The sequence below is a fragment of the Canis lupus genome, chromosome 32 (genome assembly GCF_003254725.2).
Source record: "Canis lupus dingo isolate Sandy chromosome 32, ASM325472v2, whole genome shotgun sequence".
Classification (NCBI taxonomy): domain Eukaryota; kingdom Metazoa; phylum Chordata; class Mammalia; order Carnivora; family Canidae; genus Canis; species Canis lupus.
The window spans coordinates 25,084,178-25,101,843 of NC_064274.1; the positions used below are offsets into that span (position 1 = coordinate 25,084,178).

Sequence of the window (17,666 nt, forward strand, 5' to 3'; positions counted from 1 at the left end):
GGTGTGGTAAGTGGTCCTAGCATTTATTTGGGAGTTTGAAGTTTTAATTTCTAATCTTTCATATTTGGCTTTTTGTACGACTCTGGGACAATTACACTTACATGATTCCATTTGGCTTCTTATATGTTATGTGTCCTCATTTACAGAAATTTGCAGTTTTTTTCATTTATAAAATGAGAGACTTGTGATTTAAGTATCATCTTCGGGTTCTTTATTAGTGAATTGATTTCTACTTCAAGTTTACCATTCTTTGCTGTCTGGATTACCATCACTTGGAGATTAGATAGTTTATCCGTTTAACTAGGATAAAGAAAATCTTCTATATCATGAGCCATGACAGATGATTGTTTGAATAATCAACAATTAGTTATTTTAGCATGTGACTTGGTTTGGACAACCTCACAGAAAAATGAGATAAAACCTTTAGGTTCATCTCATACTTGCTATTCTAGCACACATATCACAGATATCCAAGGTTAAAGATGCATCAGAGAGGTTATAAATGTAACACATGATGGTTGTGGTGGGGCTGATATTCAGAAGTATTTTGCAAACAAAATTTTTATACTGGTCATGTTTCTTTTTCCATGTGTGATTATTTAAAGAAATGAGGATCTTCAAACAATAACCTGCAAAGTAATGTGCAAAAAGAAATAAAAGGGTAATTTTCACACAATGAAACCAGATTTTATTTTAATTTTTGGTTTTCTGTCAAAATTTCTAAACATAAAAATCTAAAAAGTTAGGTAGTTTTTGTTTTTAATGTCCATGTCATAATAAAACTCTTAAAAATAAACTCTTCAAAAGCATTTTTATTCAAATACTTAAATTGGAAAATTTTGAGTTTCTAAACTTCCATTCAGCATCACTCTGTATTAATACTTTTTTACCTGATTCTAACTCTTGTTTTATTCATTAGTTCACTCATTTTTCAAGATGCGCTTAAAACTTATTGTAGAGCAATTATTTATTTATTTGAGAGAGAGAGAGAATGCAAGTGTGAAGGGGCAGAGGGAGAGGATCCCAAGCAGACCCTGTGCTGAGCCTGGAGCCTTATGTGAGGCTCAATCTCAGGATCCGGAGATCACGACCTGAGCTGAAATCAAGAGTCAGATACTTAACCAACTGAGCCATCCAGGTACCCCTGATTTGCTTAAGTTAAATAAATTTAGGATTCTATCACTTGTAAATGTCAAGTTCTGACTAATCAAAACAGTTACATACATGGTTGTATCACAAGAAAAATAGAAAGTGCATCTTGTGTTCTCCAGTAAAACTATACACATATATAGGAATGCATAGTTTCTTTTCTTATCGTACTTATTTTCTAATTCTCCTTATATCAACAACACATACCTCTGATGATCCAAATACTTCTAATAGGACATGAAGATAAAGTTTAGTATAGGTAATTGATATTGCATTGTAATTTGATATTTCTGTAAATTTTTCAAAATTTAGGAAATATACCTTGATTTTTTTATTTTCTTTTATTACGTGCTTTCTGACTTTTATGCACCTCTTCATCCATTAATATCTCCATCAGAGGGTGATAATGACAAAAAAGATATAATCCTATTTGGTCCCTTTGATACTTATACAGGCTCCAATAACAGATTTGGAGCCTGAGGCTATTGGAGACTGTGAATATTCGTGAATAACTATGTATTTCTATTTCTCATGTACTTGATTATAGCTGGAAATTTAGGATTGTGGGTTTTAATTGCAGATAGTCTTCTCCTAAAACACTCTCAAGATATAGTAGCATGTATTAGTTTGCTGTGGCTGTGGTAAAAAATACCACAGAAGTTGCAGCTTGAACAATAAAAATGTCTGAGATTGAGGTGGCAGCAGAGTTGTTTCTTCTGAGGCCTCACTCCTTGGCTTGGAGATGGTCATCTTCTCCCTGGGTCTCTGCAGTCTTTCCTTTGTGTGTGTCTGTATCTTTTTTTTTTTTTTTTTTTAAGATCGTATTTATTTAATCATGAGACCCAGAGAGAGAGAGAGGCAGAGACATAGGCAGAGTGAGAAGCAGGCTCCCTGCAGGGAGCCCAGTGCTGGACTCAATGCCAGAACCCAGGGATCAAGACCTGAGCTGCAGGCAGACACTCAACCACTGAGCTACCCAAGAGGCATCCCACCCGCCCTTTTCTAAAGATGCGTGTCTGTATCTTAATCCCCTCCTATATAAGGACTGCAATCATATTGGATTTGGGTCCATTTGAACAGTCTCACTGTAACTTAATTGCCTCTTTAAAGACTCTGTCTCCAAATACAGTCACATCCTGAGGTAATATGGTTAAGACGTCAATATATGAATTTTGGGAGATAAAGATTCCGTCCATAGCCTTGCATAACTCAAATTCAGCTCTCAGATCAAATGTCACCTCCTCAGAAATGTGCATTCACTTGATTTTCAGTCAGAGCATCCTATTTTATTTCTTCATAGCCCTGAAATTATCTTGTGTGTTTATCTAATTGCTTGTTTATTTTATCTCATTGACAAGAGGACAGAGACCTTGTGGTCAAGAGACCTTGTCCACTGCTGTATCCCCACACCTAGATCAGTGATGGCGTATAGTAAGCATTCAGTAAATAGTTGTCAAAATAAATAGCATTACTTATAAGATAAAGATTCAGGGGATCCCTGGGTGGCTCAGCAGTTTGGTGGCTGCCTTTGGCCCAGGGCGCGATCCTGGAGTCCCAGGATCGAATCCCACATCGGGCTCCCAGCGTGGAGCCTGCTTCTCCCTCCTCCTGTGTCTCTGCCTCTTTCTCTCTCTCTCTGTGTCTATCATAAAAATAAATAAATAAATAAATCTTTTAAAACAAAAGATAAAGATTCAAAATGCTTTTGCTTCAGAAATGATATTTTGAAAAAATTGTTTCAAGCTTCAAGAAATCTTGTTATATATGTTTAAATTTAAAACAAATCCCTCTTTCAAATGTTAATATAAGAATTTATAAAAATCTTTCAAATATTCTAGCAAATTCTCAAATATATATTGAAAGAAAACCATATTTTAAAAGTAACAGAACTCTCAATAGTTCTGCTAACTTTAGTGTATGTGGGTTAGTAAATGACTGCAATAGGAAGCTTGCATCTGACTTCACAGCAGGCCATAGGGCTTAATATAAATTTATAACAAGAGTCATTTTTCTTAGTAGTCACACTAAGAGAATTTAATCATTATTCTTAATCTCTATTTAAAAGTTGTCTTTGGAAGCAGAGCATAAATTTTACGTATGTGAATTTTTGAACCATGTGAATGAAAAAAATTCTGAAAATGGACTTTCATGAAAGAATTGTTAAAAAACAGGCAGAAGGCATGACTTCCTGGCACTATTGTGCCTTTGCTTGGTCCCACTGTTTCTAACATTATGGTTTTAAAAAGTCAATGAATGAAAATCCAAGAGGTTGTTCCACAGTAACCTAAACACCAGTGGTAGCATTAGAAATGTCATCCAGATTGAAGCTATAATTTTCAATCATGTTACAGCCCAAGTATTACATGCTCATGAATATTGAATGTTGTTACTTGGATAGTACTCTGAGCCAACAGGAACTACTATCATGAAAGTCACCAAATATTTTGGCCAAAATATGGTTTCCAGAATTCAAATTCTGTGTTGGCAAGGGGCCAGGGATAGAACAAGTAGCTTCACTTCACTTTTCTCTCTTTCTTTTTCTCTGCCTTATTAGATATTTATTCCCATCTTTGCCAGGATTCTGTTGGTTTTAAGTGACAGGGACCTGACTCAAAATGGCTAAAGCAAAAGGGACTGTAATTGGAAGAGAGAAGGGTGACCAAGACCAGCAGCTCAGATGATATATTTAGGACCTACTTTCTCTCTATCTCTCAACTGTTTCTTTCCTATGGTAACTGTTCCAAGGATCTAACTGGCAGCTTTCAGAAGTACCAGTTTTATGTCATCATCAGTTTTGTACATTTAGTGAGAATATTTTCCCTTCTCAATATTTCACACAAAGTATGTGTAATTGGATCTCATGGACTCTCGTTTGTTTCATGACTCTTCTTGCACCCATCATTCCAAAATATATGACCCAGTCCTACAAGAAGCACATGGACTAAAAGTGAGGTAAGATAGACTCTAAATGGAAAGCCACAGTGCTGTCACTATAAATAGTGGAAATGGATGTCAAGCACTATTGAATGTTCACTAAAAGGCCCTTTACTATTGAGTGTATGGTGAATATAATGTGAAACTTTTAAACGAATTGAACTTTAACAATGATGTTTTTCAAATAATGTGGCCTGTTAATTCCATGTTTGGCCTCTTTGTATGAGTTGTTTATGAATTTAACTATCTTTATTATAAGCATATTGAAGACGGTAACTTTATGATCTTTACCACCATATTCCTTCCAATGTTCAGCATCAGAATTCAATACATGTTCAATAACTGCTAACCTAATGATTTTTTAAATAAACCTTTATGTTATTTTGAAGATAGGGAAAACATGGACATTAGGAAGTTCAAATTAATAAATTTTCACTTGGTTAATATGCAATATTGTATGCTATTTGGATACAGCTCTTCCTTTTTTAAAGATTTCTTTAAAATAAATGGTGGTAATACCTATGGCCATGATTTCTCCTTGGAATATTCTAAAGCAGCATTGTGGTAGTAGAATGCATATTTTAGGGAAACTAGCAGATGATAAATGCAAACACCTAGAGATACTGACTCCACAAATACAGAGAATGCCCTTTTTTGTAAAGATGTTATGCCCTTTTATTTCCAACTCTGAATAAATTAATGATACCCATAATGTTCTCCTCTGGTTTTTTTTTTCTTGCCTCATAGACCTCTTAAACAACTTTACCTAACATAACAAGAAAATCTGGTCATTGCTAGCTATGTGGGTGAATTTCTCCTACAATTTGTCCCATTTTTACGATGGGAGCTATTTTATCAATATGTTGTATGCCTAAAACTAATATAACATCATATGTGAATTATACTCCAATTAAAATAATTAATTACTTAAAAAGAATCATAAAAAAGAAAGATTGGAGCTATTTAAATTTTTAAAAATAATGATGGCACACAAGTTTATCACACACATAAGTTCTCTTATCACCTTCTATGCAGCCTAGGACAGCTTTTTGATAGTTTTGTCACTTGACATTATTTGACAAAGGAAGAATACTGAAGAGAACTCTAATAATACCCACTATAAAACTCTAATAATATCCATTCATCTATTAAAAATATTTATTAAATGTCTACTGTCTACAGACTCTGGAACTATGAGCAGAAATTTGATGTAGACACTAGGCTCTAGGATCTTGAACCTGCATTAGAATAAAAGACATACACAAATATAGTGCTACATTATAGGTCCTTTTTATAAGGCCATTTCAAATCATTATCCAACACATTAAATGATAAAACATTCTACTAGGCATGAGGAGATGGTAAAACTATGTAGGGGAAGAAATTTCTTTCAATGCGGTGAGAGGGAAGAGAGAAATGAAGAACTTGCAAAATCACTAGTTTGATCATCACGCATTTCCCTAGAACATTGATGGAAAACCAGTCCCAACAAGAAAAATAAAGAGTGCAGCCAATGTTTAGCATATATCTCTTTATATAATCTGGCTCATATCTTTCCTTCCCACTAGCCATGCATCAAGGAACCAATGGAAGAGAAGAACCATTTAGATCTCAGTGGTCGAAGGGCACTTCTGCAGTTCTCACTTTTACTGATTCTCCCATTGCAGAAGTTAACATACTTTCTATTAGTATATCTTAGGGTGGGGAATTATAGACAATAAAGATGAAATATTCAGCTTACTTAACTCAGCATTCTTTCACCTTCCTAAGATATGTGACAAAGGAAAGATATAGGGCAAAAGAACGTTTACACTAATTTGGCTTCTCCTTATAGGGAACCAGATGTTTGTGTCTTCTATGCTAATTGGTGATCTTTTCTTATAAATACAGCACAATACAGCTTTCTTCAGAAAGCTTTCCATTTGAGATGTAGTCTCAACAGGATTTTTCATTGGGATTTTTCATATGTTTTCCCTGGCAAAAGGGTAGGCCCCTGACCCAATTTAGGTCAATCATGCACAACTTTTAGAATTTCAAACTGTGTAAAAAGTAATTGAAGGTCGGAAAGAAGTTGAAACTAGTTAACTTTGATGACAGTGCCTTGAGAAAAGACAACTGCTATTTCCTGGTATTTGTATGTCAGGAAATGTCTTGATCCCAGTACTCTCAGAAGCTTAATGCTGCAACATTTTTGGGCCACCCACATCAGTCATATATAAAATTATCCAAGGAGAGTTTCTGAGGACTGCATCCTTTTCACTCATTCTACTTACTGTGCCTTTTCTTCTTTACCTCACACTTTACAGCTTAGTACAAATGATGACCTCTATCAAAACTTCTTAATGCTGGTTTTCCTCAGAATACTTTATTTTCCAACATCTTGCTCTTGTATCATTTTTAATATTCCTTTTTTCTGGCTTTCACACTATATAATTATGATTAGTTAGGTATGCAGATGGTGAGTTCTTCTCAGGGTAGTTAATGCACCCTTAAAATTTTTGTAACTGCTATGTATCTTGTAAAGCTGTTCATATAATGAAAACACATAAAGATTGTACATACATGTTTTTATAAGATTATATATATTTATATATATTTTTTATAAGTATGTATATTATATATATGTACATATATATATTTGTGTCAGTGTGTGTATGTGTGTGTGCAGAATAAGTATATGAATAATGTATCTCCAAGTGGCAGGGGACTATTTCCCACATTGTTCTTTAAACTGAGATCAGAAACTATTCTGAAGTAAACATATCTTACCCTCTTCACCATTATAACTAACATTTCATTTTGTGCTTACAGCACTGTGTAGATTATATGAATAAATACAATTACGAAGTCTGAAAAATAAGTAAGCATTGGCTTAGGAAAAAGTGGGAGATGTTTAGAATATTTAGTTTCCAGTGAGGGTAGCTAGTCTTTTTCAGAGTTCTACAGATTTCAAAGAAGAAAAAGAGTATGAGGCTTCAGCTGGCCTCATTCTATCTTGTGATAACTTATTTATAATTTATACCCTGCCTACTTCCAGAATATGAATTTCAAGTTTCCTTAAAATAAAAACGTACCTAATAGAATTGAATAAAGCTTTAAAAATCACAAAATCATTAAACTTGGAAAAATAATTTCTCTGATAATTTAAGTTTAAAGTTTTTGCACCAACAAAAATGGAAATGTGATGGTTTATAAAATTCCATCTGCTTACCTGAAACTAATGCAACATTGTGTGTCAACTATATTCAAATAAAATATATAGTTATTGACTAATTTATGAATGTTTGACTTTAAATTCTTGACATTTATCACAAGACTTTTTAGTAAGGGCTGGAGGAACACAAAAGACATTTCCTAGCCTTCTAGTTAAATGATTTAAAATTCGGTGACAAAAAATAGGATAAAATTCAGTACAATAACAGCAGAGCACCAGAAGTGCAAAATTTGTTGGTATTTCTTTGATATTTATTTTTAACAAATAAATTATTGGTGTTTATTTTAAAATGAACCATTTTCTAAGGTTTATACCCCATCTTGTTGGTTTTCTTTTGGGCATCTTCACATTATAGGAAAAGAAAAGTATAAATCTAGGCAATAGAAACAAAACCCTATATTAATAATTTTAATAAGCTAAGAACCAAATCATAAGATTATAGCAACATAATTAAACAGTAACATACTACGACTTACATCCATAGTAAGTGTTCATATATATCTATCTGTTTGCCTATCTATCCATATCTCTCATATCTATTCTTTGAATGCATAATTTAAAAGCAAAGTACAGTAAGGGTACATAGGAGTTAATGTTAGCATATTCGAATAGAAATTATTCTTTTTTAAAAAATATTTTATTTATTTATTCATGATGATTCTTTAAAGTTGATATCCATGCACTGGTTTTGGTAGAAGATGTTTTGGATTGCTCAGCCCAGATTCTTCCTACTGGGTCACTGCACTCATGCCATAGGTGCTACTGTCTGCTTCAGTGGGCTTTCATCTCCGGAGAAATGCTCTTGGCCTGGATATGCTTGGAAGATTACAATATTCCTCTCCTATCAATGTCTGGCATATGCAGGGCACAGGGGATAGAAAAGCCCAGCCCTTGTTTCTCAAGGCTGGGCAACTCTGCTGGGCAAACTGCAAAATATATACATGTACTCTGGGACTCCTGTTCTCCTCAGTGGATCAAGGCCAGGTCTGGACTTGATGAGACCACATATTTGCATAGACACTTCATTTTCCCTGGCCTATGTAATCCTTTGGAGTGTTTTTCCTTGTGAGTGTATCTTCAAAATTATCTACACTAACGTCCCTGTCTTGGTTTCTGCTTCTAGAGAGCCTGCCCCAGGACCATTAGGGATAATATGCTATATTATGTGTTTTAAAGTTGAACATCTTGAAGCATAAAATTTCAATAGCAGTGCCGTAGTCACCATACTTTTGCAATATGGGTGGACTAAAAGCAGGCAAATTCCACCAGGCTTAGTGTTACTGTTGTGTAAAGCTCTCTTCTTGGAAAGAATCGAAAGTGGTAGTATGAGTAGTCATCAGAATAGTGTAACTTTTCAACTACTCTTTTTTTCAAGTGTTTCTTTCCTAATAAAATGAAGATTTGGTTCTTCAACGTGAAATTCATTGTTTTGAAAAAAATCTATGCATCTTTAAGTTAGTAACATGTAATTTTGCTAAACTCTTAGCTAGCACTCACTATAACTCACATGCATAGCAAAATAGGAACAATTTAATACCTATTTGGTGAAATATTCTAGCCATGAATGTTTAGAGACTTAGTCCTAGGCTAGGTAGTCATAATTTTTCTTTCTGTAACACTGATGCCTTTCAAGGAAATCTATATATCACATTTAAAAAATTATTATTATTCTAGTTAAGTAATCTTTATGCCCACCGTGGGGCTCAAACCTACAACCTGGACATCAAGAATCGCATGCCTTTCCGACTGAGCCAGCCGGGCGGCTCCTACAATAATGCATATTTTTTTAAAGATTTTATTTATTTATTCATGAGAGACACACAGAGAGAGGCAGAGGAAGAAGCAGGATCCCTGCAGGGAGCTTGCCGTGGGACTCTATCCCAGAACAGTAGGATCATGTCCTGAGCAGAAGGCAGACAGATGCTCAACCACCGAGCCACCCAGGCAACCCTACAACAATATTTTTTAAGTCCAGATTCAAATGTGCTGATTTATCTTTCTCTTCTAATGTCTGTTGACTTTTGCAACTCTGAGAATTGCTTTGTTGTGCTCCTCCCCCTGCTTGTGCAACCCAGTATCCATACACTCTACTGTTACTGCACTGTAAGAATCTGCAAGAGTAATGCCTGCGTTAGGCTTCTGTTTTCCCTTCTAGGACTGTGTGCAGGGTTAGCCTCTCAAAATTGTACTCTTGCTGGCCACCTGCTTGAAGTATCTTTGTGGCTAAATGGTCTCCATTCTAAAAGTTACTGCATCAATAACTTCATTGATCCTCTGTCTCTAGTCTTAGATGACTGCTCCATTTAGATTGACAGATAGCCTCAAGGCCAGTGTTAACCACCCTCATCGTTACAACTTTTCAATTTTTCTGTCCTTTTGGCCTCAGCTATCCCTTTCTGTGTACTGGGAAACTCTACTCATTCTGCCTTCACAAGGGTACTTTTGGAAGACTGTGTACTTGGCAGTGATAGCTAAGCATCTTCCTCCATGGTCCTTTCTGGTCTCCCCCCACTCCTTGTACAACAAGGAGAGAAAAAGTAAAGTTGAGGCTCATTTTGAAATTTTTGACTAGTTATTGGACAATTCCTTTTAAATATATACTTAGTTATCAATTACCCCAATAGTAACAGTGCTAGTTGATAGGCACTAGCCCAGGCACAAGGATACAGGGATATCCATAAAAATATTACTACCCTTTAAGAGTTTCCTTTAAATGAGAACATTCCTATTTAACATTTGTTACAGTTAATTAAACAGTTAATGTTTTGAGGGAGTTTGAAAGACTACATAGAAAAGGATGTTCCACTACTGATGGAGGATTTGGAGCCAAGTTAGCAAAGTGACAGGAACTAGATGTTAAAGGACAAGAATATTTTTTATGAAACAGATAAAAGAATGGGGGTAGGAAATTCAAAATAGAGCCTGCCATGTTCAAAGCACAGAAGAATAGCAGAAGATAGATTAAAAACTGAGGGACTGTATCAGATGGGAATGTAGTAAGACATGGGGAAGGGAATTTAGCAAAATGGAACTTGAAATATAGGTTAACTTGTAATGATCTTAAATCTTTCACTATTGGCTTTGGACTTTTTTTTTTTTATAGATGAGTGGTAAGCAACTTTTGTCAAGCAGGAAAATTCAGAAAACATCAAAATTCTTCTTTTTAAGATTGTATTTATTTATTCATGAGAGACACAGAGAGAGAGAGAGAGAGATTGAGAGAGAGAGAGAGAGAGAGAGAGAGGCAGAGACAAGGCAGAGGGAGAAGCAGGCTCCATGCAGGGAGCCTGACATGGGACTTGATCCCAGGTGTCTAGGATCACACCCTGGGCTGAAGGCAGCACTAAACCGCTGGGCGACTGGGGCTGCCCAGAAAGCATCAAAATTCTTATAGGCCACATGTTTTTTTTTCCAATTCAAGCTGAAAATTACTTTGAGTCTTATGGGGAGGTGTGTATGTATGTGTGTATATATATATAAGACTATATATATCTTCACAACTTATGTTACTTATTTTGATTACTATATCCATAAGATAATTAGTATTCAATTTTAGTCACCAAAACAGTAATATGTGGATGTGTTTATGAATTAAAAGTGCAAAACAGCTTTCCAATGTTTGATACTCTACATTTGTATAACATTGTAAAGAATATGAAACATACTCATATGCATTATGCATTACTTCACCTTATTCTGAAAACGACTCTAAGATGGATATTGTCATTACTTCTGCCCAACAAAAAGTAAGGTTCAGAGAGTTTTACCCAAAGTCCTACAATGGTTTTATAACAGAACTATGTCAAGAAAATTACACAGCATTAGGAAATACGCAAGATGTAGAGCACCATTCCAACATGGTTGGATATGGTTCCATTTCCCACAGTTTAGATTGACCAGTGGCCACAAAGTCAACAAAAGTCACACCCTAACTGTGGCAACTTGCAACCCAGAGCACCATCACTATCTCTAGTCCTTAGAACAGAAATGCTCTTGATCCTCTGTGTATACTGCACTAAACTGGATAGATTCTGGCATTACTGTGAGACTCTTCCCCTAGTTATTTTTAAGTGCAGTATGCTCTTTCCCCACCATTCTCCACCCTCTACGACTGCAGCCATGATCACCAGTCCAGATGCTCTTGCCTTATCGTATGATTTTTTAAGGCTTCTTTTTGAGTCTGAGGTGTTTGCAGTGAAGAATTTCTCTACCTATTCCAGTGCCTTGGGCTAGCTATATGGACAGGCAGGATGTATGTCCACTGCAACAGAAAGTTGTCTGCATTTTTATAGGCATTGAAAGCCTTACATTTCTGTTTTAGGAAGATAACTCTGGTGGGTCTTATCTTTTCTGCTTCAGTACCTCACTCGCTAAAAATAAAAACTCCATAGGTTTAATGTCTTGATTTCAGGCACAATCCAAGACATACTGGAAGTTGGAACCTTTAGAAAATATTTCTCCTTTAAATATGTAAATATGACTAGAGAGAAAATCCTCTTGGGTGGAATTCCTATCGCCTTCTTCCTTTCCTCTCAGTGGGCATGTTGTGGTGGTTTTTGAAGCCCAAAGAGAGTCAAGCACATTGCAATCAAACAATAAAGATTTGCAGTGAGTTTAATGCCATTTAAATGAATGAATAAAAGAGATTTATTAACTTATATGGCTAAAACATGAATTGTTTGTGAATGAAATCTATGGAGAAAAATGGAAATAGGGACTAGAGTGTAAAGAATCCTGTGAAGAAAGATGTTGACAGCAACAAAATAAAACTGCTTCAGAATTGATATTAACTGAGTGATTTGAGTATCAATTAGGCAATTTGGGTATTATTTAAATAATTTATTTCTGCTGCGAATCTTATGAACTAGAAATGAACCTATAAGGGTGGTTTGGTTGTGTGCATATGTGATTATAATACTGGGAATGGTGCCAAACTGAAGTCTCCAGAAAATTGAAGTCCTCAATTTACCTGGAGAACAAGCTGAGTGGTGTTAGCAGAAGCTTTAGCAGTAACATCAGTGAATTATACTCAGGATGACCTAATGCAGATATCTTCAAAGCTGGAATGTTCTGTTCTCGCATTCACATTGAAAGAAGAGTCAGTAGCTATTCCTTCAAGTAAAGTTTGCCTAAAACAAACAAACAAACAAACAAAAAAACAACAAAAAAAAACAGTTAAAGGGACTTGTCGTTTCCATGGATTACTGTAATTTGGGAAGATCAGTGAAAATAGAGTCAGTCAAATGTACAAGGGCCAAGAATCTTCAGAAGTGAATTTCAACATCAGCTGACAGCATGATGTTAGTATTTTCTGGAACAAAGATTCAAGAGTCCTTGTCTTTCTCTCTAGAAACCAAATTGAAATATTGTAGCATCTACTATAAACTATAAAACAGTTCAGTTTACTCATTCTTTAGGGCAAAATTACTTTTTATTAGGATTTTACTAGTTAACACCTACCCATCTAGAGTATTTGTTCTGGGAGAGTAAAGAAGTTGTTTTATATATTGTTACATTTAAAACACAGCAGGCAATCCGTAAATAATAGTTGAGTACATAAGTGATGGAATCAGTAGTTAGACCACTGTCCCAGCCCCCACCTCAATTGGAAGGGTTTAAGCTTATGAAGTTAAATTACTGTGAATGAAGATATTTAGAGTGAACAATTACCAATTAATGTCAGCAAGGAGAAAAAATACTCCTTTCTCTTAATTGACTCCTTTAAGCACTCCTTTAAGTACTCCTAGTACCACTGAGGTGGCTTTAGTTGAGTTTGGATGTATAAAGGCTGCCTATTTGCCACTTGCCAGCAGATGGCCTGTTTATTCCATCGTTTGCCAGGCATTGAGCCTGTTCTATATAAAGAAGTACTGAATGAGTACTAACTTTCCCCTTGATTTTTTTTTTCTTTAACAGAGATGATGTTTTATATATTTCCCATTATTTTTCCTCTGGATTAAACAATTAATTAAAGATGCTGATTTTAATATAGCATTATCTAATCAAAAAGAAAATATATACTTAAAATACATATATGCCAAATCATTTAGGAAGATCTATAGAGGTGACATACTAATATCATTGCCTCAAGGATAAATTGATTCATGAGCATCCATGAGTAAATGATGACTTTTATCTTCCTCTAGATGGTCCTTATGAATAATATAAACTATCATCCCATTTTTGATGACTTTTCCAACTTTCCTAAAAATCAGTGTAATAGAGCTGTTAATGTTCAGACTCCGTTTACCTGTAACAAATTTCCTCAGAATTTTGAGATTATTTACAGATTATATAATTTGTCTATAGTGAAAAAGTGGTATTTCATTTAAAAATTATACTGAATTGGTTCTTAGTAAGTATGACAAAGATAGTATGTCTGAAGAAAAAGAAGAGCAAGAGAAGAAAGGTGGAAATATTAAATATGATGCTGTCTCATTTGATATTCTAATTGTTAACTCTACCAATATAAAAACATGTCATTCCATTAATACTTTTTGAAAATTGTCTATGTCTTCAGGACTTTAAGTACTCAATTGCTTTCCCCTACTTGAGTGTTAACATTTATGAGGATAAGTGCTTTGTCTTGTTGATTATTGTTTATATACTGCTATTAATAAGAGTACCTGGCATATGGAAATACTTGATTTAATAGTTATGGACTGAAAAAAATGATTCTGAGTCTATTTTCTGGGGTAAACCAATAGGAAAGAACAATGAAATTTGGCATCGTGAATTGACAGTCTCAATTTTAGGCCTTTAAGAAATTGAAAATAATCTGCAAATTATTTTTCAGACATTTGCCCCATCATACTTGCTTATACCTTGAAAGATGTAGCTCACTTCCTTTGATATATTACTTGTTGTATATGTAACCTAAGATAAAATATGGTTGTTGTAGAAAACCAATGATCTATCTGCAATCCTAAAATGTTATCATAAAAAAATAGAAGAGAAAGGAATAACACAAATAGTGTCAACAGGTGTACTTAAAATCAGGAGCCACGTTCATAGTGTTTGTTTTATTCTTTATAAATATCTTAAGTCCTTCTGGATATACTATACATAATAAAAATATTTTTATAAGAAAATGGAAAGGAGATAAAGTGATTTAATCATTTTATCCTTGCTTCTTCATTTCCTTCCATTTGTGTGATTTTACCAGGATTTTCAAAGAAGAAAAACAGGCCCTTCTACCCCCTATCATGACAATTTTCTGATTAGCCTTCTAAATGTATTTGATATTGTATGGATATTGCTTTAGTAATTAGAAAAGAAAGTCATTTTTATTTCCCAGTGGAAATGTTATTGCTTGTTTTTTTGACAGTTTACAATATTGTTTTATTTTTTGCTGAACAAATCATTGGAAAATTATTTCTTGTTAAACATGAATGTGGTATTTGATATTTATGATTGTGTCATTTTTCATTTGTATTTTGGAAATAAAAACTCTTATGGAATAATATACACATATATATTTGGTATATTAAGCATATACCAAAACTGACTTCACTGATATAAATGCATATTTTTAATTAATAATAAGAATGTTTAAAAATAATTTTAAAAACCTAGACCTCTTACTACAAAGCTCACAAATCTCAGAAGATTCTGGAAAGATGTTTGTTTGGTATTGTCAAGCTGATTTTTCATTTTTATGCAATTTATTTATTTATTTATTTATTTATTTATTTATTATTATTATTTTTTTTATTTAACTTCAGAATTGTATGTCCTTTAATCAGTCATTTGAGGATGTAATCAAGAAGGAGTCTTTAGAGTTTGTTATTTTTAAAAATATTTGTAGGAAGCTTCTCAAATCTGTTCTAGTGGCTTTGGGCATTAGTACCAGTAAACAAAAAAATATTAACAATTTTATGCTCTTAGTATTTGGATTCTTGTTGCTTTCAAGATTTCATTTATATTTTGGAGATCTAGCACATCCATGCTCTGTTCACTTACTATCAACAAAAGAAAACTGGTTTAGATACCTCACAATGGGTAATATTTTATCTAAGTTTTCTAATTTTTAAAAGAATTAAAAACTATACTGTAAACATCACTTGGAATTGAGATTGCTAAGAAATAGCAAAATATGGTTTGGATAATTTCTTCTTCATATAAAATAGATGTTTTATACAAATGTACAGAAATGCTCTCTCTAGAGATACAGATATAGATACATAGAGAGAAGAGCTTCGGAGAGGCCAGAGAGGCCACAGATTGTTCTAGACACAGCAGTGAACAGAACAGATTCAAATCTCTACCCTGAAGGAACTAAATTCCAGTGGAGGAGGAGGCAAACGATAGCAACAAAATGGGCATTACGAAGTGGTAAGCAAGAAAGTGAAACATTTATCTGGTTCTATTGTTTACTTGCTAGATGACATTGGTCAAGGAATCCTTCTCTCTCTCAGGGTCACTTCCTGTATTAAAAATGAGCCTAAAGCTTACTACAAATGGATATCATTAAAAGCAAGTGAGATAATAAATATAAAGTGCTTATTTTCATATACAGTCACATCTAGATTAAATGTGCAATAATAATTTTAATTATCAATACCTAAAAAATTCTATTTAATTGGGGAGGTAATGTATAAGCAAAACATTAATTGATAGCTAGATAGAATGTTCGAGGAGAAGAAGCAGTAAAGAGGTTATTTCAATTAGATGGATTCAGGGTATTGTGGCTTTTAAACTGAATTTTACGGGTCGGGCACTGGGCGGTCCACCGCGTGGTAGTCGGCGCCTGCTTCTCCACGCGTCGGCGATTGAGAAATCTTCAATGAAGATGTCTAAGCAACAACCAACTCAGTTTATAAATCCAGAAGTTCCTGGCTATGTCGGATTTGCGAATCTTCCCAATCAAGATGTCTAAGCAACAACCAATTCAGTTTATAAATCCAGAAGTTCCTGGCTATGTCGGATTTGCGAATCTTCCCAATCAAGTTCACCAAAAATCAGTGAAAAAAGGTTTTGAGTTCACACTAATGTTGGTCGGTGAATGGGGTCTAGGAAAATCAACTCTCATAAACAGCCTATTCCTGACTGATCTCCACCCAGAAAGAATCATACCTGGAGCCGCAGAGAAAATTGAAAGAACTGTCCAGATTGAGGCTTCGACTGTGGACATGGAGGAGCGAGGGGTCAAGCTGCGCTTGACAGTGGTGGACACGCCTGGCGACGGGGATGCCATCAACTGCAGGGACTGTTTCAAGACCATCATCTCCTACACTGACGAGCAGTTTGAACGGTACCTGCAGGACGAGAGTGGTTTGAACCGGCGGCACATCATCGATAACAGGGTGCACTGCTGCTTTTACTTCATCTCCCCCTTTGGACATGGACTTAAGCCCTCAGACGTCGCATTCATGAAAGCAATACACAATAAGGAGAACATCGTGCCCGTCATTGCCAAAGCTGACACCCTCACCCTGAAGGAGCAGGAGCGCTTGAAGAAAAGAATTCTGATGAAACTGAAGAACGTAACATCAAAATCTACCACTTACCTGATGCAGAATCAGATGAAGGTGAGGACTTTAAAGAGCAGACCAGACTTCTCAAGGCCAGTATCCCGTTCTCTGTGGTTGGATCCAATCAGCTGATTGAAGCCAAGGGCAAGAAGGTCAGAGGCCGCCTGTACCCGTGGGGTGTTGTGGAGGTGGAGAGCCCGGAGCACAACGACTTCCTGAAGCTGCGGACAACGCTCATCACCCACATGCAGGATCTCCAGGAGGTGACCCAGGACCTTCACTACGAAAACTTCCCTTCTGAGAGGCTCAAAAGAGGCGGCAGAAAAGTAGAAAATGAGGCCATGAATAAAGACCAGATCCTGCTGGAGAAGGAAGCAGAGCTCCGCCGCATGCAGGAGATGATCGCAAGGATGCAGGCTCAGCTGCAGCTGCAGATGCAGGGTGGGGATGCTGACGGTGGGGTCCACGGGCACCACGTGTAAGGTAACGAAGACACTTAGCAAGATACAGAAGATACAGAGAACATTCGCATGAGTACCACGACTGCGTGTTTCCGAGAGGTCATTGGAGAGCGGGGGGTGCCCATCCACATTTTACAGTACCTGTGCCTGAGAATTTAATTTTTTTTTAAACTTTCGATGTGTTTTGTATGAAGTACTTTTAACATTTCTATTTCATTGCTTTGTTATGCTTTATATTTTGTGAGGTGAACCTTCCATTTTCATTTTTCTTCCACCTTAACTAACCACTGATGTTGGAACTGATTTCCAGGATCAGTCAGTATGTATAATTAACATTGAATTTCTTTTTTTTTAATTTGTTTTTTATTGGTGTTCAATTTACCAACATACAGAATAACCCCCAGTGCCCGTCACCCATTCACTCCCACCACCCGC

The 17,666-nt window shown here is 35.4% G+C and overlaps 1 protein-coding gene across 1 annotated transcript; it reads left to right on the forward strand.

Annotated features, from left to right (window-relative positions):
* Positions 1–16,165: 16,165 nt before the first annotated feature.
* Positions 16,166–17,292, forward strand: LOC112644479 (septin-2-like). Its single transcript, XM_035709654.2, is given in 2 exon segments — positions 16,166–16,762; positions 16,765–17,292. Coding segments are annotated over 2 exon segments (1,083 nt in total). The 5' UTR covers positions 16,166–16,167; the 3' UTR covers positions 17,253–17,292.
* Positions 17,293–17,666: the final 374 nt, after the last annotated feature.